Source organism: Nannospalax galili, unplaced genomic scaffold (genome assembly GCF_000622305.1).
Source record: "Nannospalax galili isolate Female #2095 unplaced genomic scaffold, S.galili_v1.0 scaffold796, whole genome shotgun sequence".
NCBI classification, from domain to species: Eukaryota; Metazoa; Chordata; class Mammalia; order Rodentia; family Spalacidae; genus Nannospalax; species Nannospalax galili.
The window spans coordinates 773,391-797,058 of record NW_008337084.1 but is presented as its reverse complement, the minus strand read 5'-3'; the positions used below and the strand labels follow the sequence as shown (position 1 = coordinate 797,058).

Below are 23,668 nucleotides of genomic sequence, written 5' to 3'. Positions count from 1 at the left end.
ATATATGCCTACAAAATCTAATTTTTGCCCCTAAATGTCCTTCAGTGTGGGGTCATCTTCTGGAGCCTGGCTGACCTACCAAGACTGCCAGCCTTGGAAGAGACTGTCTCTCACCCTGCCAGTAGCCATTGGTTGCCATAAGTTCCTTAGACTGGGGTTTCTTACCCACTTCCCCATTTCTATGCTGGAATTTTGTCTGGTTTGAGCTTGCTATTGCTGAGTTTATATAAGTAACTGACCAGATATCTGAAAACTGTCTCTTATGATCATCCACCACTTCTGGTTCTTACAGTCTTTCCACCCCCTCTTCTGCAGTGATCCCTAAGCCTTGGGAGGCACAGGTTTGATATTGGTATCCTTTTCAGGGATAAGCATGCAGTCTCTTGTTTCTGCACAATGGCCAGTTGTGGGTTTCTGTGTCACTCATCATCTGTTGCATGAGGAAGCTTCTCTAGTGAGAGTTGAGACACGCATTAATGTACTGGTATAACAATAAGTCATTAGGAGTCAGTTTAATACAGTAACTAATACAAAACTAGCATTAGGTTCTCCCCTACGCCTTGTGTCCTATCTAGCCTCAGGTTCCTAAGCCTGATATGAATGGCTTCCATCCTATGAAGAAGACCTTAAAACCAATTAGAGAGTGATTGGTTACTCCCGTAATATCCATGCACTATTGTACCAGTGGGCATATCTTGCTAGGCCAGTTGTTGTAGCTCACAGGATCCACATCTGTGTAAGGCAAATGATTATCTTTCCCTTCTGGTAGCATGCATAGCACCTTTCAGCACTATGAAAGCTAGTCAGAAGAGATGAGGCTCTGAAATCAGCACCAGCTTGATTTCTCCTTGTTTGTTCTACAGCAGCTCTAAGTATAAAATTAATTATTTTTATTTTATGTGTATGAGTGTATTGCCTGCATATATGTGAGTACACCTATGTCGTGCAATGCTGTGGAGGTCAGAAGAGGGCTTCAGATTCCCCTGAACTGGAGTTAAGGATGGTTCATAGCTGCCATGTGGGTGCTGGGAATCAAACCCAGCTCCTCTGAAAGAGCAGTCAGTGCTCTTAACTGCTGAGCCATCTCTCCAGCCTCAAGATCTACCTTTTTAACATACTTTTAAGTGGATAAAAATTATTGTCCATTACAGGTACAATGTTTGTGCAGCAGACTTCTGGAGCTAATTCTGCTAGCTGGAATTTTATGCCTATTGGTTAGTAGTCCTTTCCCTCCCCCTAGCACACAGCAACCATCATTCTACTTTTTTGAATCTGTGAACATGACCATTTTAGACACTACATGTAAGTAGAATCATGTAAGACTTGGTCTTTAACTGACTTACTTCATTTAGCATAATGTCCTCAAGTGAAGTGTGTATACCTTTTTGTACTTTATTCTACAAATTCTATGAGAAAGGTTCTGTTATCTTATCTGCTCAATACTTAAGTAAGCTGGAACTTAGAACATCCAAGTCATTGCCTGTAGACATGAGAAAAGGTGGTGGGGAGCTGTGATTGAACCCAGGTTCCTCTGTTTTCGTGGTTGCAGACTTTTCTGCTCTCTGAGGCTCTCAGAGAATGACAGTGGTACCCTTTGAAATCTCCTCTAGCATGGCTCCCTTGATGCTATATGGAAACACAGAGGTTGAAGTTATTTCATAGGCTTTTTCTAGACCCTCAGTTACAACCTCTGCTTCTGATTTTTAAACATTTCAAGTGGAAGAAATTGTTTTTTAAAGTATTTTATTTATTTTTTGATTTTATGTGTATGAGTGCATTACCTGCATGCATGTAAGTGCACCCATGTCATGCAATACCCACAGAGGTCAGAAAATGGTGTCAGATCCCCTGGAACTGGAGTTAGGAATGGTTGTTAGCCACCATGTGGGTGCTTGGAATTGAGCCCGGGTCCTCTGTAAGAGCAGTCGGTGCTCTTAACCGTGGAGCCATCTCTCTAGTCCCAACTAGAAGAAAATGTTAAATCTAACTCTACAACTTTGGCAATGACCCCAGATTTCATGTCTTTCCTTTGAAATACCTGCTAGCTTCTTGTTCTACAGCCAGAACAAGTACAGTGTGGGTAACCCCTGCCCTCTGCCTAGTGCCCAGTATGGCCATGTGCATCCTCAAATCTTTGTGTTTTGAACTTAAAAAATGTGAGTCCTCTTTTCTGTACTACTGCCTTTTAACCTTGGACCTTCCAATGCTCGTTTTCTAACTTCTTTTAAGTAATAGTGGCTAAAATGGACGAAGTTATTCTGAGATCTGCCTAGCACTGTGTTTGTAGTGCTCAGCACTTCCATTGAAACTTTCAGATATTCTGAACTGGCAGAAGAGGCTGGTGCTGGATGGTCCTGTCACTGTCCCATGTGACCAGATAAAGCACTACCCAGCTAGAGCTTTGGGGTACAGGGCCAGAGACTCCAGCATTCTGCAGGCCCCAATTCCTCAGTCTTCTGGTCAGCCTCTGAGGGTGGTGGCATGGTGCTAAGAGTGGGCAGCCTTCCAGACACCAGCCTTGCTTAAGTCAAGGCAGATTCACTCTTAGCTATTAATAGGTAAGAGCTGGCTTGGAATCTTATTGGAGAAAAAAAGACATTCAAGTTATAAAGATGAGGAAGGTTCGACAGTCATTCAGGGTAGAGAAAAGCCTAGAAGCTCTAGAACAAGACACTGAGTTCGAGCTTTCAGTGTCATCAGTGCCTTGCTCTCCAGGAGGGCAAAACATTCAGTCTCTGCTTGGGAGGGAAGTTGCCATGCAGGATGGTTCTGACAGCCAGTCGGAATCTATGGGAAATGGCTCGGAGAGGTGACTCAGTAGCAGGAGGCCATTTCCTTGTACGCTATTATTGCAAAAGATCCACCAGGACTTTTGTGTTGAAGCACAGAGGTGAGAATATTATTGACCACCCCTAGGGCTTTTCTCTTTGGGGTAGATTTCAATTTTTCCAAGCTTGGAGCCATGTTGATGGAGATACCGGATTAGACGACATATCATACCTCTCATAAAGTAATAAATGGCAGGGGAGGAACAGTGTTCCCAGGACTCAGTTTCACATGAACAGTCATCGTCACTGGCTCTTTCTATTTTTGCTTATGTTCTGTAAGAAGCAGCTAATTTTAGAGAACAGCTTCGAACCTTTCAAGTGTCAAGAAACATTCCACAGGGACTTGTCTGCTCCTGTTTGCCTTTCAGCACCTTCCAGTGGGCCTGACATGGAACAGTGTCCTGCAGCCTGGGCTGAGCACAGAGTACGATGTGGAGTGGGCAGTAGATGGCCATGATGTGGTCAGGAGTGAGTGAGGTCTATCGGTCTAGGCATGCAAGAGAAAGAAGGGCACTGAATAGAAAGTAACTTGCTGGGTATAAGTCTCCTGAGGAGCAAAGCAAAGTCCGTGCAGGAACCCAGGAAAATGGCTGTGGTGCTCTGGTCAACACTGTTTTTCATGGGAAAAAAAGCAGCCTTTGAGGAGAGAATGCCAGTGCCACGCCACAGCGTCAGTAGAGTGGGGACTTGGAGGATGCAGGAGAGCGGTGTGTTTAGGCCCGGCAGAAAGATGGGGGGCTGGGGTGGAGCTCAAACAAAAGATAAGGGCCTTGTAGGCAATGGTGCCTCTGTCAATGGTTTCCTGCTTACTCTTTTCTTCAGCAGAATGCTGGTAATTAAACCTATTTCAAGGAGTGTAGCATGTGGGTTAAGGGAATTCATGCTTGTAAAGTGAGCCTTTACATTTCTGCTCCCTACTGAATGCCATTCAGTGGCTCCCTCTGCACTGAGATTAAATTCCAGCTCCTTTTACTGCCCTGTGCAGGCCCCATGCACAGTCCCTCCAATCCTCTGGGTCTGATCGCATAACCCCCTCTGCATTACTGTCTGTTCTTCCTGGTTGTGCAAGCTCCTTGGACCCCTGACTCGAATGCCACCTCTTCTAAGAGGCCTTTGTAGCCAAGCCTTTGCTAAGCGACCTTAGATTCTCCAAACTTTAATCATTTATTATTCTGTGCTTTTATTAGGGGTCTTCCCTGACTAGAAAATGTTCTTTATAAGAAGAGCCCAAATTTGCCTTCTGTCTCCCGTATTCTCTGTGCCTGGCACAGAGCATATCCACATTCTCAGGAAAATTTGCCAATAAACACACGAATGGATGAACAATAACAAAAAAGAATGAAGCCTGGCTGGCACATGGTGCTTACTTGAAATTATAATTATCTGTTTGTTGCTTTAGGTCTTTCAGAGTAGGAAAATAATTTATACTATAGTACAAAATTATAACAGAAAATAGATGTTTACATATGAGTGGATGTTCCTTACCTAACTATAAGTAAAATGGAAAAGAAATGGATTTGTATACATGGTACCACATGCTCTGGGAGGAAGGCTGGTAAATTTTTTGTACGTGTGCAGAAGGTTATATAGCAAATACTTGCTCACACACAGCACCACAGGGTCATTTTTCTAAGCTAGAGAGAGTGATTGAAACTTCCCTTCAATTTGTATACACATAATAGAGAGCTGTACATAAACAGAGATTCAACAGCTCCAGCAAAATTCCTACCGCCAAAGAGAAGAAAAATGTCAGAGTAAGCTGTAAAAAAAAGTGCTTCGTTTCTTAAATGCAGAAATGGCAATTTGCAGCATTTATTCAAATTGCTGTACATGGAGAGCTGCAACTTGGAGACTGAACAGTGAGAAATCTGCATCTAAGCAAATCCGCGGTCACTTGTTCTGGAAATGAAGGCTTAGTCAGTACTGCAGCACCCTGGCACTCTGTGTGTCATCAGCCAGAGCACTTTGTATAAGGACCAACACTTCCCATATTGATTTTCTTACAAGTAAACTCACTCTAGCTAAAACTATTGAAAATGCTCAAAAACAAACTCACCTTGGATGAAATAATTTGTTTTAAAAGTCTCTCATAATTTGAGTGTATGAATGTGATAAAATATCAACGTGACTAGTGGCAAGATGAATCTTATATGTGGTGAGGTGTTTTTGTTACAATTTTATGAACAGTCTGTGAATTCTATGTGCACTCTGAGATGTGGGATTGGCTGAAAATGCAAATAAGTTCAAAAGGAGTTAGATAAATTAGAAATTAAGAGATCTAGAATGAGATAATATGGAAGGAAAATCTAAGTTTAAATAATAAACAGTAAGTTTCCTACGAGGTTACACCTTAGAAATAGAAAAGACTGGATTATAAGAATATTATACTTAAATCTTTTATGTATTTATATTTTGCTTTTTTTCTGTATTTTCTTTAATAAAAACCTCATTTATGTAATTATTTTAGGGTTGTTATAATGGGAACGTATATATGTGGATTAAAAAAACATTTTTCATGGGCTCATTCAGTGAAGTCCATAGCCTAGGTCACAATGAACACAAGTATCAACAATCTGAACATGACATGTCACAATGTCATGTCTTTCTAGATACAGCCCTGTTGATCTGTGGTCACCTCCTGAAAATTCTATGAAGGGAAATGTATTTTTAATAGCAAGAAACCAAACAGAGTCTACTCTAATACACATAACAGCAAGGGCTAACATACAAGATATCCTGAAGCATAAAATATATTTAAGTATAGTTATTTTCAAGCAAAATGATATAATTAAAAACATTTTGGTTGCTTTATATTCTGATGCTGATATTAGAACTTGAAGTGGGTGACGTCTTCTCAGTAAAGGCCCACAGGATTGGAGGGGGATCATGCAGGAGTCAGGTCTGGAGGAACAAAGTTGGCTCCAGATTTAGAATGTTCTGTGTTTAACTGGGAAGTCAATAATCCACAGGTGGACAATGTTTTGCAAAAGCCACTGTTCTGGTCTTCCAGTGATGAACAAATATTTCTGCAACATATAGCTTTATTCAGGATGTACTTTTTCCAACAAAGAAAATTGTGTAGAAATGCTAATATGATATTTGATGCCTTTAAATGACTATCAGATTCTGCACTGAGAGGGTAACAATCAGTCCCGGTACCACACAATTGCACGTTACCTTGGATACAAGGCTGGCTCTGTACGCTGCTAGTTGCTTCAGGTATTCCTTCTTTGCAGCCTCAGTTTTCTTTTTATAGACCTGTGACAACAACAAAGAATCTTAAATTAGAAAGTGCATCTGCTTTTGTTTTCAGAGACGCACAATACGGAACGATAATTTCACGTACATACATATAATTATATAATATAATATAATAACATATCTCTCTGAAGATTGTGTTTTCCTCCTGTGGCAGATTTGAAAGAGGGAAACAGACTGTATAGGGAAAAAATTAGCAATGGTAGAATTTTGCACTTTACATAATGTATATGAAAGGATTCGTCTGGGTTGCTTTGGGAGTGAAAATAAATGGCTTGGAAAGGCAGTATTGACAGAGGCTTCCCGAAAAACATGCACAAGGAATAAAATGTTCATATTTATATGACAGACAACTGAATCTACAGTACAGTCATATTCTCACAAGTATGGTCCATGCTAAGTACAAAAACAAGATGGAATTCAAAGGCCACACATCATGTTCAATATGGAAATAATTGGACATATGATGGAATCTCTGGGTTCAACACAATTTTAAGATTATCAGCACCCAATTCTATTTCCAAGGATTCAGGAAGTAGGAGTGTCAGCCAAGGACACATTTGAACCTGGAATAGGGGTGCCGAGTGGTCAGGGCCACAGCCTGCTACGCTGCGTGGCCTGCACTAGTCATGTCCTCAGCAACAGAAACACAGATGACACAGCTATGGGGACACTTCATTTTGCAAAGGAGAAAGTGTTCTAAAATGAACAGATTTTCACGGGGCTTTCTACTTTAGAGAGGGAATAATCTTCAAAACAAAGGCAAAATCATCTGAAATAGAATGAAAGCACTGAAAAATGACTGGCTTGTGTGCCAAAGGTCATGTGGCCACAAAGCTTGTGCTTTCAAGGTTCCACATTACACGTCTGACAATCATTTCAAATCAGCCCAAAAGAACAAGATACTGTTCATCATCGACTGTAGAGATGGAAATGTATTTCCCTTGATATGACTAGCAAACTATATGTCTATATAAGCATTAGTCTGTATAAGAATTGTTATATAAAAATTGCGTCTAATTCCATGTACCAGGCAGCTGGCACTAGGGGGCAATCTTTGCTTTCCAGTGACTGTGGTTTGCTGATCCCAGAACCCAACCCTGAAATTCTAGAGCTGAGAAGTATTATTTAGTCATGAATATTTTAATTACAGCAAAATATGTTACTTCAGGTGAACACATGGTTAACTCGTAGATAGATCATAGGAGGCCTCTATGAAACAAACGTGGTTCCTACCCTCTAAGGTGTGCTTAAGAACTTTGGTAGTTTTGTATAGTAAAAACCAACTAAAATAATCAATAATTACTAAAATATTCCCATTTGATCATCTTGCCATATTTACTAAATAAGAGACCGAAGAAACTTAAAATTTCTACTTAGTTTTCTTATTGTTCTTAGTAAAAAGCTAATACATCTTTTGACCCAAGTACAGGAGTATTCTAAATTTACAGGACTGCACTGGTTATCAAAATTCAAATTCAGAGTCTTTTTCGGAAATTCTTACATGAATACAAATAAACGCTAGAATAGAGTAAAGCCTTTGAACAATATGACCCATGGTTGGTTCGGCCACATTTAGAAACACAGAGCACTTCTGATTTGTATTGACTGATTGATGGATTGATTGATTTTTTTTTCTGAGAGCTAAATTCCTGTGAATAGTTTCCCCTTAATCCCATTTTTCTATGACATAATTTTTAATTAATGTTCTTAAGCACACCGTTTATTCTTACTTTAATAACTTAAAATAGTTTGGCAGCACTGGAGAGATGAATCACTGGATAAGAGTGTTTGCTCTGTAAACATGAAGACTAGTTTGAGTCCCCAGAACTCATGTAAAAGGCAGCCACAGCTGTTCGTGTTGTACCCCTAGCATTATGGAGCAGAGACAGGAGGATTCAGAGAGCTGAGCTTGTTGGCCAGCTAGCCTAGGTGAACCTGCAGGTTCAGTGAGAGATCCTGCCTCAAGGTCAAAAGGTAGAGACGGAGAGTGGAACACACCTGAAGTCCTGCCCTGGTCTCCACACGCATGCATAGGGGTACATGCAGCACAGGAGTGCAGCACAACACAGTTTTGAGAAGGGTCTTCTCTCATACTGATGGATGTGCATTGAGGATTTTGAAGAAAATGTTTAGTCAACTTATATTTGATGCCAATATATATTTGTGTATCCTAAATACTTCTGTCACGATTTTTATTAATGTGCTACATATGCTGTGTTTTCCATTGGCTAAGTAGGGTTCATGTAGCTTCTAAAGTGCAGCAGAACATGATTTTGTCCCCAGCATTGCCCAAAGTGTCATTTTCTAAGTAGCAAAGATAAGATGGGCTGATTCTAGCATCAAATCTATCAACAGATGGCTGATTCTAGCATCTTATCTTTCTTTCATTTGGTGTCTATTGAAACAGCAACAGTTTAAGTATGATGTTACCCTTTGCTGGGCTTCTGGCAGTTAACTTCACACAAAGTGTTAAGTTTCCTAAATGTGTTGATTAACAACCAGGAGAGAAAGGTGGCTAACTCCATGCATTTCAGGCTGAACATATGGTCTTGTTCTCTCCAGGATCGATGTTGTTATGGGATACCTGACTAGCATTCCGAGATCCCTGTTTTCTACAAATGGCTCCCCATTGGCTATTGATGGATTGGCTATGTTGGGATCACCACATAAGTGCCTAAATACCACTTTACGAAAGAGTAAACTCATCACATTACATTATGTGGATTGATGGGTCCAAACATTCCCAAATAACTGCAGGTGTTCAAAGGGAGAAGTCACAGGGGGTCATTTAAGGAGGTATGTTTCTGTAATTGTGTTTAAAGGGGAGTAGCCCAGATCAGAATGAAAATCTGAGGTCGTCTACCCAATAGTAATTAGGCCCTCCACCTTTGAGAACTATCTAATAGTTCCAAAACTGCAACCTGTATATGACTCTGATGCTGCTCCTTGAAACTCTCTGGATCCCCAGTAATGGGACTGTCCAAAGGCCCAAACGAGACAGCAGCGTTCGTATGTAAGCATTCCACACTCAGAGGAAGTGGAGACTGTTACTTTAGAACAGATACTTAAAATTATTGTTAGAAAGTTTTTCAAAAATGTTTCAAAGCCTAGAGTTATAGTTGAAGAAAATCCTCTACTCGCAAAGCCCAAGGAGGTCGTGCGACAGTCTTTAGCAATGAATGATCAACTCAGTGATCAAGTGTGAAGAAACCTAACCTATAAGGATGGGTCTGATTTATGTCAAAGTTAAGTTTGGGAAAGAAATAGTTTCTCTCAGGAAAGACAAATATTTTTTAAGGTATGTGATTCATACAGTAAATATTAGTGCTCTGCTGAGCTACAAAATGGCTTCCAAATGGACCACAGCTGTTTGAAATAAAGTACAAAGTTGGCCAGATGAGGATTGAAAAATCATAATACATCATTTATCATTTTCCCAAGCTCATCCAAACACTTTCGAATTCATCCTGCCTTAACATAGTTATATGCTGTGGTTTGTTATTCCAAGAAAGCCACTACATCCTATCTGAAGATTGCATCTCAGTGGCTAACCTAAAACACACACAGATAGACATCAAATAACAGTTCTAGAGAACTCATATCCTGTTCCTGTGATCCAGTGATTCACTAAATGCTCTAAATACCAGCGAGTCCATGTGTTTTTATAGACTGATAATCCCTAATTAAAATCGGCAGTTCAATGTCAGTGAATGTGAAAAACTTAAACAGAAAAGAAACTTTCTTATACAGTCTGTCACTTCACTCTTCCTTTCTTCTTCCGCAAACAATCCAACCGGCTAATAGAGAAAAGAAAAATCTTGTAAATACCAGCTAATTCCTTCTCCCTTCTTTCTTTTTGGCTCTGGCTCTTAATCTCTACTCATAGTTTATTTCAACAGTTATTGCACTAACAATAAGAGAACGTGTAAAATCCTTTTTATCCTGGAATTTTATTCAAACACTATTTAAAAAATGAAAAGGTATTTTTCTTTTTGGTTAGATTCAAATGTATTTTTCCACTACCATTTCGTATTTATGGGAAGTGTTTAGCAATATAATTATGTGTAAGAATAATTTCATCATAATCCCAGAGCTACATCCTTTAGAAACTTAAAACATGCAGCTTCTTTCAGGGATGCTATTATTTAGGTCAGTCAGCGCAAGTGCGTCTGTACTGTACATGTAGCTTAGTCCTTAAATATGGCTACATTTCCATCTTGTTTAACTTGCTCAGCATTTTCTTAAGGATACCAAAACTGAAAAGAGTTTTATTAAAGTGGTCTTCAGAGGATTGAAAACATTGCATGATGTGACCGTCTTGCTATTCAGTCCTTTTGAAGACCACCTGATACATCGAAAGAACCTCAGCTATCCCGGTGTCACCCGTTTCTGGGCTGGCAGGGACAGGAGACAGGCATCTTGCCTTTAAAAAACTGCTATCCAACATCTCTGCTGATTTATTAAGTGAGGATGACTAAGTACCATGTTGTTCGGTTACTCTTAACCAACAAACTGCTATGTGTCTATTTTGCTGGAAGGCATGCGGGGTATAGAAGTGTTAAAAATTATGCCTTGATCGCACGCCTCTTTTATTATTATTGTCAGGCACTTTTGTGTGTATACTATCTTTAGTTCTTTCAAGAAGAATACTGCCTTGGTATTATTACATCCATGGTACAGAACAGGAAACACAGACACAGCAGGCAATAGTTGACCAAGTATTTTACAATAAGTATTTGGCAACCAAGATGTGAATCAAAGCAACCTGGTGTCAAAGATCCGTTTGTGTTTGGTTAATGGCTCTTCCTAGCCATGGAAACACCCTCAGATGCCTTTCTCAGACTCAAAATTACAGGGTCTCATCTCTCACTGTGAAAGCTATAGTATGCAGGGCAGCCGGATACATAGTAGGTGCTCAGGAAACACAGGCAAGCATCAGTGAATGACAGGGTTGTACTCTGAGAAATGTATTGGCAAGTGATACTGTCACGGTATGCACATTATGGAGTGCACTTACACATGGTGAGAGCACTACAATGCCATCAGGCTATGTAATTACACAGGACCACTGTTGTCCATGCAGCCCACCCTGATGGAAGCAGTATTACACAGCCTGTGCCTGTATTTATTGAACGTGTAACCCCGGAATTGGATTTTGCCTTTTATGAATCAGCATTCGCATGCGTGCTAAGGAAGAATTATTAAACTGCATCTTCTAAATTAAAACACGTATCAGCAGAAACAGAATCTGGTAGATAGATATACAACCTACCCCAAATAATGAGTTGTAACAGATTTGAATGGAATGAGTATAATTTTGGAGTCATCTCCTTATCAATGCTATGGAAACATTTAAATGAAATATCTGCTCCCACTGTGTATAAGCATATGAATATTTACACACCTCTACTACATACATTTATATCCGTGGTGCCAATCTCATTGATATACCAATAAATATATGTATATATAAATACCTGGTTTTAGAAGTAAAATATGCTTATGATATCATGCAATAATTTTAATTGCTCAGTTTGAAATGTATATGAATATAAACTTCACTTAAATGCTATGATTTTCAATATTTTTTAATTAAAAATGTCCTTTATGTATATTATTTAATATTAAAAAGATTTTTCCAGAGTGATTATTATTTTGTCTTTTAAGGCCAAGATAAAAGTACATAAGTACAATGCCTTTTCATCATACATATCCCTCTCTCCCTTCTAACGCCTCCTGTGCCCCCGACCCCTTCTAAAATTCATGTGTCCTTTTCCTTTATAATTATTATTGTTTTGTATATGCATATATGTATATACACACATAAAACCAACTGAGCCCAATTAGTGCTGCCCAATGTACTTGGACAGAGGACTAAGGCTTCTAAATGAGAAAACTGTTCCACACATCCTTTACACCTCATCTCTTAGAAACTGCATCAGGTTTATAAGGAAATTGCCAAGATAAATGTATAGATGTGCAAATGCTGGAGTGCAGCAGGATTTTTGTTACCCTTAAGTATTGTTGACATAAAATCCAAATTTTATCATATGATAAGGGGCAACAACCCAGCAGCGTTTATGTAGTGGGTGTCTGAGCACCAATGAGGAGTAAATGATTTGATTCTGTGGGCTCAGAGGATTTGTCAGCTGCCTCCTAAGTATAATTCTGTCTCTTCATATCCCTGCTGCTTCTAATTTAGCAGGACAGGCTCATAATTGAAGCAAATTAACTATTTACACTTGCCACTTCTACCAGGGAAGAAGACACAGCAGCAGGAAAGAGTGAGGGAGGAAATTACATTCTTCCCACTTGTGTCAGATCTGCCCTTATATAAACACATTAGCAGTAATTTCATGAGGCGTCAAACATAGGAATAAATACTGAGAGATAAAATAATGAGGTGCTGCTATTGAGCTGAGCTGCTGGGGCTCATATCCTTGGATATGAATTATGCATCCTGAAAGAAGGCATATGCTACAGTATTCAAACGCTTTCTCTGCAAGTGATATCTGCTCATTAGGCTGGGCATCTTGAGGTAAATCCACTCTCTTCTTCCACGACAGGACTAGCATTTACAAAAATACACTCTCCAGGCACCCGTGGGCTGCAGTTTCCCCTGAATACACCAAATCCGAATAGGCTTTCCACTCCATTTTTAGCATAACAGCATGTTTATTTAGCTCTTGGCTGCAGCTTTAAAGCCATTTAATGTAATGTAAACAAGAACATTTTGTTTGTAATTTGCTAAATGTCTTAGAGCCCAACTGTGTCTCCAATTAGGAACTTAAGTTTCATTTAGTAATTTACATCTGGTTCTGATTTAAGGTAACTTTTCAGGACTAAAAAAAATTCAGAACCTTTTACAGCTCCGTGGGTCAAACTGCTCTCTGTTCAAAGCTGGCCAGCTCTTTTGTTTTATAGAGTTTGATTTGTCCTATATTGTCTCCGTGAGCTCAGGTCCTATGCCACAGTGATCAGAATCAGAGCATTCAGAAGTCATGGAGGTAGACGAGAAGATCCTTGTAAAAAAGATGCTGAGGGTTGCTAAAATTCCAAGCATCCACGATACAAGGGGGATGATATTGTTAACTTACTTTTTTTTCTCCTCTGCAGGTTGCAGTCTGGGAAAGCTAAGTAGCAAAACCCAACATCACAGCAATCCTTGTGTTTTATTCCCTTTTCTCCATCTGGTGCCTTTTAAACAACTTGCTATGCTTCTGAAACTGGCTCTTCATTGTCTTACGAGTCATTAGCATTTAAAACCCCCGGTTGGAATCCCAAGCACAATTTTCTCTGCATTCCAGATTCAGCACCATCTTCCCAAGTATTAAAACGGAGCCATCTCTGATAGGAGTTTGTTCAGTGGCTTTGGAGGGAAGGATTCATGAGGGAGGGTTTGTGTTCCTGGAGGATTTTTATCACTTCTTTCAGCTTCCTTTTGATTTCTCTTCTTTGAAACAGTCTTTGCAGTACCAAAATATACACAGTTTCTCCCTCACCATGGATTCTGAAAAATAAAGATCTACCCTTCCATGGTGGCTTCCTAGCAGCCCAGACTCCACAATGAGCAAGCATGTGATAGAAACGCACCTCTCTATTAGGCCTGTTCCCTCTGGCAGTCAGGAAAGTATTCAATTGTAATCTTACTAATGCTGTTTTCCCATAAACATTGTAATTTTCTGAGAGCCCACCAAGTTATTGATAATTCTGTTCATTTTCCCAGTTTGTGTTTATATATTTAGCTGATCATAATTGTTGGCTATTATGACAACAGGATTTTTGAACAATTGTGGCACATGAAGCCTTAGCTTTCTACCCAAACCAGCTGCCTACATAATGCAAAAGCATCATGTGGGATTTTTTCCTAACATGCATGTTTGTCTGAAACTCTGAGGCTTAATAATCAGCTTCTAACCTGCTCCAGGAATGCTTCTTTAAAAATACAGGGCAGTAGGTAAGTTGACCAATTTGACTATTAAATGAGAGTAAAGTACAATTAATTTATGTTTGAAACAGCTATTACAGTATCTTGGCACAATGAGTCAGCATAAAGGGACGAACAGGCGGCAATGCCCTAGAATAGCACTTGGGATATTTCCACGGCATTTTTTGGATGCCCCAAAGTGCCTGTGAAGTAGGCATGTTTGCCTCACTGGCAACTTTTGCAAACTGTCATGGACAGGCTGCCACAGTGCAGCAGAGTAGTGCTGGACCATTGGGTGCCATGCGTCCCTTTTAGAAGCAATGTCTGATTTCCTTCACTAGAAACCGAAGGGATGGGCCTGGCCTCAACACCAGTTGTAATCCAAACCTTCTAGCGCAGTATGCAGTTTCCCTGTTTTTATTACACAAGATCATCTTTATGCAGACAGAATCAGCTAGACTTGATCTATGTTAAGTCAATAAAGAAACATTAGTCTTGGGGACAAACCATCTTAGGGTGACCCAAATAGCTCTCAATTACCTTGTTTCAGTAACTCTCAAACAAGTGCTCAAGTTTTTAAGTGTTTACTTCTTATAAGAAATAAAAGAATTATTTCTCTAAAAGTAGTTTCCTAAACGATCTTGAAATAGCTTATGTAGTCAGTAGATTTTGATTATGGTGTATGAGTTATGTAGTTCAACTATTATATAATGTCATCTTTTATTTATCAAATGAATTTTCCTTCAAATACCTCAACTATTTCCATTAAGAGAGAACCCAGTGGCAGACTCATTTTGAGTTACTTATTAAAGGAGAAATAAAATGAGAATGAGAAAAGGAAAATCTCTTGTCATTATAGGTCTGTAACTAAAAAGCCTTAACTATTACATCATAGCTCCAGTCATATCTATTTTGACATCCAGAATGGAGGAATGGGAATAATTTCCCCTTTTAACATCAATGTTGAGAATAGCAAATCTCATATACACACATATGTACATATATATGTGTCTCTCTATAGATACAGTGTCTGTAATTATACAGTCAGACAAAAAGAATATCAAGAGCTATTTTAATATTCACCTTTGTTATATTAAAAATGAAATCATCATTATAATAGAATTAGCAGGACAAAACTTGACTCTTTGTACTTGCTGTTTTTAGGAATTACCTGATTGTTATAATATGAACATTATTTTTTTTCCAGCAGTAAAAGAATAGAGGCAATTATTTTTATATTCGTAATGTAAAGGGCAGATCATGGGTTGAAAAAAGCCTTTGAAGACCTCTGTCTTAAAACGACTGGTCTGAAATGTGAGAAACTATTAAGACAGCTGGGACCATAGACAGGCAAGAAAGGGAAAGGAAGAATTAGCCCTAGTAGGATGCTTTTGAGAAAGCAGAGACCAGACAGAACACAGGCCCCTTTGGAGTCTTCAGAGGGGAGCCACGTATATCTTCTAAGGAACAAGATTTGCCCCACATAGTCGCTAGGGAGAAGAGTCACTTTCTAGAACTTTTTCCAGGAAATTTCATCACAGGATGGAAGTGGCTAGGGGTCAGTTCATACCCCAGAATGCATGGAGGGTTAGTGGAGCAGAGAGAGGTATGTTCTCTGATCTGGAATCATGGATAGAGTAGGTGTGCATTAAGGTGATCCCACTCAGAGAACAGGCACGAAGGCTGAGTGCCCTCATCCAAGTACACTTCGCCCATCTTTCAGCAGTACTCGACTAAGTGGAGGGAAGTGTACAAGTCCACACTTAACTGGGAACCTCATCTAAGATCTGGGGCTATGGAAGATAACTGACCGCACAGCAATAAATCAGCTCCGAAATCCTGAAATAATGACATTAGGCTTCAAGTAGAATTACACAGCACAACACAACATCACCTGCAGTATCACCAGTAAGATGGATATTTAAACTGAGTGCATAAAGTTTCCATGTTGTGTTCACCACCCTTAAAGGTGACTCTTTGCACTCAATACTCCATAGGCGGGCCTGGCTTGCTTATGCTGGCATTCCTTCAGCCTGGCAATCTTGAGGCTATAAGAAAATGTATAGCAATTTGAGTTTATAGAGGATGACTGACTTCCAGGAAGTTGGAAGTAACTGGAGGGTAAGATCTGTGTTTTCTTAGCAACTGGCTGCATCATTCCAACTGTCATTGAGTTCAAAAGTTTGTCAGGAAGGGAATTCTAAGCTAAATGATGAGTTCTACTCGTAGTAATTTTATGTTGCAGCACTGAGTGTAGACACAGCATTAGACATCATGGAGACCTGTTTGTCTTATTTAACTCTGCCGTATCTGTAGTGTCTGGACAGCATTGGACAAATATGTACTCAAAATATTTGTCAAATAAATGAGTGAACTTCATCTACCTGACTAGATTTCATAATCTGCAGATTTGGGATAATTTCCTATAGGCCCATGAATACTGGATAGAACATAGGAGACAAATAACACAAGAGTGCTTTAACAGTAAAACATCCTACATATGTAACAGATACTGATGTACAGTCACAGTGGATAGATTCTTAAACATTTGCCTGTTGTTTTAACTCTCTGTGTGTATCGGTATGATCTTATGCATACCAAAGTGCATGTGTGGTAATTAGAAGACAACTTCGGTGCTGGTCCTTGCCCTCCACCTTGAGGCATGGTCTTTTTGTTATTCTAGCTGTTGTTCCACAAGCTTCCAGGGATTCTGTCTCTGCGTCCCCTCTTACCATAGAAGTGCTGGGATTACAGACAGGTGCTACCATATCTGAGTTTACCTGAGTTTTAGGGATTTGAACTCAGGTCCTCACGCTTCCTCAGAAAGCACTTTACCTCTTTTTCACAAAAAATATTTTCTAAAAACAATTTTATTTATTTTTATTTTATGTGTATGAGTGTATTGCCTGCATGGATATAAGTACACCCATGGTGTGCAATGCCCATGGAGGTCAGAAGATGGCTGTTAGCCATCATGTGGGTGCTAGGAATTGAACCCAGGTCCTCTGTAACAGCAGTCAGTGCTCTTAACTGCTGAGCCATCTCTCCAGCCCCTTACCTCTGTTTATAAAATATATACTCCCTGGACATAGTGAAGAGTGGCAAATATCTCTATCAAGGGTCAAATATGAAATTAATACATCATTAATATAGTAATTTTTATAATATTTACGTAGTCATATTGATAACTTAATGATCATGCTTATTTTGTGTTTTCTTTGTGGCAATAATTATACATGGTGACAAGGGTCAACTAGCCTCTAGTTTAGACAAAGGAGTGATATGGCTTCTTCATGTGGGTGGGCTCCATACATTGCCTGAAACTTCACTTTCCCAAAGTGATACCCTATCCTCCTCAAGATCTCCCAGACTGCTTATGCCACTGTTGGCATGTCTCCCTTGGCTGTCTAAGCATAGCCCTCTGCCACACCATGGCCATCCATAAGAAAAGAAAGGAAAATCAGCCATCTGGTCCCATTTAACACAGCCTGGAAATATGGACTAAATATATAGAGAGGATTAAATAACATACCCTGGTGGTCTTTAGGGAATGGCCAAGGGTAGAAATCCTTAAATTTGAGGCTCATTTTGCAAAGTGCAAAAAGAGTTTGATGACCAAAGGGTAAATAGTAAGTGCTGAAGAGAGGTGTGGACAGTTTTCAAAATACTTTTAAGACTTTAAGTCTTTATGATCACATTGGCAACATTGGGGACTGATGTAATCCTGGCTGGGATACGTAGAAGTCCTTCCAAAAGTAACTACACTGTAGAAACTTTGAAACAAGGGAACTAATGTGCTATTTATGGAAGAGTAATAAAGGAGTGTAAAACTAGGTGGGCGTTTCCTAAAATCTGGTTCAGATGGGGCACATTCTCAGCCATAGTTCGGGTATCTGACAAACTTCTTTGAGGCCCACAGAAGCCATCTTTCAATCCACTGTCTGTAATCTAGCTGATTCCCACTCAAGTTGAATCCTTCATACCTGTTTCTGCTCTTCTCCTAAACCATCCCACATTGAAGCCACAATCTTAGAGACTTCACCAAAGGTAGCGTTGGGATTTTGGCCCTTGATAGCAGCCTGAGTATCTCGAAAGAACAGCGCATAGGCAGACACGGGCTTCTGGGGCTCGTTAGGGTCCTTCTTCTTCTTCTTTTTGGGAGTTTTTGGTTTTTTCCCCATGTCAGAGGCAGGCCGTTTCTCTCCACCATTGATCTGAAATAAAAATAAAGACAGAGTTAGAGAGGAACTGAAAATAGTCTGTGTCTCAGTCATATTGCTGTTCTCCCTTAACAGGCACAAAGTTGACCCAGGCACGTCCCACAGAACTGTGTCTAAGGAGCAGAGCTATTCGCTGCTGTTGCTTTGCACATAAAACTTCAGACTCTGTGCTGGGGTGTAGCAAGTGGTTCAGCACTTGCCTAGCAGGCTTGAGGTCTTGGATTTGATTCCTAGCACCACAAGAGAAGAAAAACAGTACAAACAAAAAAACCAATGTGGTCTTCATATTAACCCTTCCCCCAGCTCAATTTACATAGCTTTAATCTTGCCTCTTTCTTATTTATATTATTTCTTATAATATTAATTAATTAACACAATGAAATACTACTTAACTCTCTTCATCTTTTCTCTTTCACTGTGGGACAACAGCAAATTTCTCTTATTGGGCTTTCTTTCTTCTGGGGAGTTCAGACTCATCTTCCTAATTAGGACTTTAAACATGGGGTTAGCATTTCCCATAAATAAAGTCAAATGGCTCTTGGTTTTGTACTTAGATCTATGGATGTGGTTGAGGAAATACAGATATCCTTATGGCTTAGAGAACACCATGAGCTAGACTCTAGTAACAGCTGTCCAATGGAACTTTCTGCAGTGAGGGAAAAGTTCCATAGTCTGCAATGTCCTACTTGGCAGAAGCTATATGATGGTATAATAACACTTGAAATGTGGCTTGAATGAATGAGATAAATTGTAGCCTTGTTCAAATTCAACCAGCTACATATATGCCTAATGGCTACCATATTGGAGATTGTACCTCTAAAAATTAGATGCTAGAGATTTATAGAACAAAATTTTACTCAGTCTAAAAATAGAGTTCATCTTTTCCCACGGTCCTCAGATATGAATATTTGGATAATTTAAATTTTTATTCTGACACAATTGGGAAAATCCTCAGTGTGTATGTGTGCTTAAGAAACCTGCATGTGAATATTATATTTATTTACTAAATAAAGGTGATGTCATTTCCTTCATCCCTCATCCCTATAAAATAAGGATTCTGGCTAGGATTTCTTTCCAGCTCTAAAACCCTATGACTTGATGGGAATACACAGCAGTGCTGTGTGAAGACCTGTTTTACACGTGTCCGTCTCTCATCAACTAAGTCCTGCGTATCCTGACAGTGGCTGCTCTAATGGTTGTTGTTCTGATCCTCATCTTTGATGGCTGTGGGGCCACTTTTGTTCTCTCTAGATAGAGAATGATATAGGCCTTATTCACGTAACATGCTGGGTGAGGCACTTGTGTAGAATAGCTGCCACCATAGCAGAGGCAGCACGGTCTCTCCAGAGTCCCAGGGGTACGTCAGAGAATCTAAATTCATGCCCTTCTTTAATTAGCTTTAGCTTCATTATCTTACTTAAAGCAATTTTTTTGAGCTCCTGTTTTTTTCTACCACAAGCTAGTTTTAGTGCATCTTTCAATTACGGAAACGAATATATTTATCTATACTAAAGCATTAAGAGGATATTCAAATAATAATGATGACACATTAGAAACATTAAGAATATTTCAATGAATGGAAAAACATTATCTTCATTTTTGATACCTTATAATTAGTTTGAAAGATCTGCCCAAGAAACAGGATAAAATCCTTGTGAAGTCTTTGGCTTTGCTCTTTTTTAGAGAGATGGAGAACTGAAGATGATCATAATGAACATGGCTATAAACTGTCTACTCGATGGAACACGATGTTCCTAATCGAGTAGACAAGCTAATGTAATGACAAACTAACACTGGTTGATAACTTCTCCAGGATGAATCTGAGAGGTGATTCTGTGAAAATGCTGGGTTCCTTCTAATTCTGTCAGAAGAGCAGCATTGTGGGACAGTATCGATACTGGGCAAACTCATGGGCTAGTTCTAAATCCAACACATAGGCATGAATGTCCTAGAATGGTGGTCATCAAAAATGGCCACACATTGGAATTGCCTGGAAAAGCTTTTAACAAGTGCCCTGATGGCCTAGGCATGGGAAACTGACCTCAGTCAAATCATCTCGGGTCTGTTCTTCCAAGAGTCATATATAAAATCCTCGAGATACAAACCAGCAACTCTTTGTCTTTCAAGACTACACATGCCCATATTTTTCTCCTCTTTATAGCCAGCTCCTTTTCTGTGCCCCTGCCCTCACTTCTTGGTACTGTCTACTCTCCATAGAGCTACCAATGCCTTCATTGCTGAATCCAAGGGACATTTTTCTGTTGCCTTTGCTTGATTTTCCCTGGGAAGGCTCTCTTCCTGTCTTAGAACAGCCCCTTGGATTTTACTCCTATCCTGTAGGCCTCGCTGGTTTTAGAATCATTTTCTTTGGCTCATCTTCCTCCAAATGGCCATTACATGATGATCTACCTTACAGGGTTCTATGCTGTAAATCTTCATTTCTTGTCACTCTTATATGCACATACGGTTTCTGCAACCATTTGTGACTGGATGATTGTGAGGTTTGTGTTTACCCCGATTTGGCATGCACATGAGCAACTATTATTTGACATCTCTGTTTTTAAATTTTAAAGATATCTCAAATTCCAGTCAGGCCCCTGTTGGGCACTTGAGTTATACAGGTTTTCATTCATAGCACATCTCAAACTTGTTACTATATAACAGTATGCACATGGTCCTTAGACTGTTTTCCATCCCCAAGTGTAAGTGCTATTGAGTTGGGGTCAGGTCTAGCTTGCTCACTAGCACTTACCATGTGATTCCTGAAACACAGTAAGTTACTCAACATTTGCTGTAATACTAGTAAATATAGTAACATAAAATAGTAGTTTGACTGGGAGAATGAATGGATGTAGCTTCAAGAAAACAAGAGAATGGTCACCAGATAAGATGGTGAATGTGTTATTTATCCAGGTTATAGTAATCATTTCATAATGTACATGTACTTTAATTGATTGTGTAACATACTTCATATATAATTTTTCTGCCACACCTTAATAAATCCAGAGAAATGGGTGATTATGCCACGGGAAGGCACATTACTTCACAGATTGGAATACTTAGAAATGGAACAAAGTGCCCAGATAAGTGTATATTTATATGGAGTATTACCTACATTTATTTTAAATTTTAATTAAAATAGTAGTGATTGGAAAAACTAAAATCTCTATGACTGCATATTATGTCAATCTTTTTGGAAAGTAATCAAATAGTCACAGAGATAAATCTCCTACCATGTAGTCTAAATTCTCTATTCAAGTTATTTCTCTAAATGATTTAAATAATTTCCCTCTTCTATAGTTCAGAACTGTGCCTGGACCACAGAAGAAGCTGAGGCTCAGTTTCGCATTAAACTGGTTTTATGACAGTTATCCTCTTTGCTTCACAAAAGACTCAACTTTCTAGGATGACCCAAAGAAGCCTGAGAACCTGTAGCAAACAGAGGGTCAAGTATCAGTGTATCAAGACATCAAATGATCATTTTGAAATGATGCATAGCACTGCTCTAAGAAACCCTAAACAACCCAGACAACCAGTCTGGCTGTATAGAGGCTTTGTTGACTTTTGTGGCATGGCTTGTAGGATTGGGTATGGTAAATTGTGTCACAGTCTCAGAACTTAGTTTATTTATTTATTTTCGCATGTGTATGAGTATTTTGTTTTCATGTGTGTAAGTGTACCACATGCATGCAATGCCCCTGGAGGTTAGAAGAGGGTGTTGGATCCCCCGGGACTGCAGTTATGGGTGGTTATTACCCACCATGTGGATGCTGGGAACTGAATCTGGATCCTCTGAAAGAGCAGCCATTTCTCTTAACTGCTGAGCCATCTCTCTGGCCTGTTGGAGTTTTGTTTTATAGATGGAAGCATTTCATGACCTTTATATCCAAATTCTGAAGGCTTAGGTGACATTGCTTAAATGCCATGAGGTATAACTCTGCATCATCAGTAATTAATCTGATGGTATTCCTGAGATGCAGTACACTGTGAAGCTGGGGTATCTTCCTCCTTAAGATCAGACCACACAGATTACTATATTATATTTGCTTTTGCTATGGCTGAACCAAGAGAGACTGATTGACTTTCAGCCAACCAGGCCTCCATTTAGAGACATACTGGTGTTACCATTGGTCTGAACTGTCTGCAATGCAAGAGGATGGCTGTCATCTAAGAAGGGAAATCTAAAAGGCAGACATGACATATTTATTACTCAAGATTCACTACCTTTCCTTCAATAATTAACCTAGATCATCAAAGCTATATTCTTGGGTCATGATCTTCTGACCACCTGTAAAACTGCTTGCAGAGAACTCAACTATGATTTGAAATAATGCTCTATTTATCACCAGACTTACATAAAGGGGAAAAGAGGTATGTATGAAAGATTCTCATTTTTTTACAAAAATAAAATGTGCTTTAGAGAGAATTGTTTGTTATACTGCTCAATGTTCCTGGATAAAGGCTTTTTTGGATAGGCACAATGGCTCTTTCTTTTTAGAGGCAGTATAATGGAATGAAAATTCACTGTTGTGGCTTGATGTCTTCAGGATTCAAGTACTTGGGTGAGGACTGGTAAAACTACTTGCCTCATGAACACTGGACATTGCTCTCTGACCTGTGGTTTGTATTTTTCACCACTTTTCATACATGGAAAAGATGTAGTAATGAGCTACCCTTTTGGATTCTGGGTAATGAGGTGGGAATTTGTAAGGCCCATTTTCAGAGGTAATTTGCTACTTAGGTAAAAGTGCAGTCATTGCTCATATGCCAAGCTTTCTTGTAAAGAACGCTGCTCCAGCCTGGAACCACTTACATGCTGGTAACGGATTACGTTTTGAAAAGTACCTGACTCTTGACCACAACCTATTTAGAATGAACACAAGGATGATAAATACGGTTGTGGTGGAAAAATTAGCTAAATGGACTTACAATATGTTCCTGGACTTTAATTTTAGACATTGTCTGGATCTTGGTTTACTGTACTTATAGATGAAAGCTTTTAGCTTCATATCTTAACTTTCTAAGAAGCTCCAGATTCTAGAATCTATAGCACCATTGTCTCATAGAACTTTTAAGAATGATAAACATATGCTCTGCAAGCTACAGAAGGGTGGCTACAGACCACTTACCTGTGGCTGGTGTAACTGAGTGTTGAAGGTTTTAAATTTAGTCTTAATTAGTTAAATTAAATCTAAGCAGTCATAGATAGCCAGTGGCTGCTATACTGGACTTCACAGTACTGTGTTCTAAACAGTGTTCTAGAATATACTTGTCAATCTATTAAGGTTCTATAACCAGGGACTAAAGTTTAATTCCACTGTTATAATATTTTGAATATGAGAAAATTTATTATACATAAAATCAATTCCTGAAAATAACAAGCACATTGAAAATAAGACACAACACAAACCCCATGAATCTTTGTATCTCTT

At 39.3% G+C, this 23,668-nt stretch overlaps 1 protein-coding gene across 1 annotated transcript in view; it reads right to left on the bottom strand.

Moving 5' to 3' along the window:
• The window catches only part of Tox (thymocyte selection associated high mobility group box), a 311,520-nt gene that overhangs the window by 16,091 nt on the left and 271,761 nt on the right, over positions 1–23,668 (bottom strand). Inside the window, exons 5-6 of the mRNA XM_008832094.3 lie at positions 18,000–18,230; positions 6,006–6,086 (exon numbers count right to left, since the gene is read on the bottom strand). Of these exons, the coding sequence (XP_008830316.1) occupies positions 6,006–6,086; positions 18,000–18,230 (312 nt within the window). The remainder of the gene's footprint in view (positions 1–6,005; positions 6,087–17,999; positions 18,231–23,668) is intronic.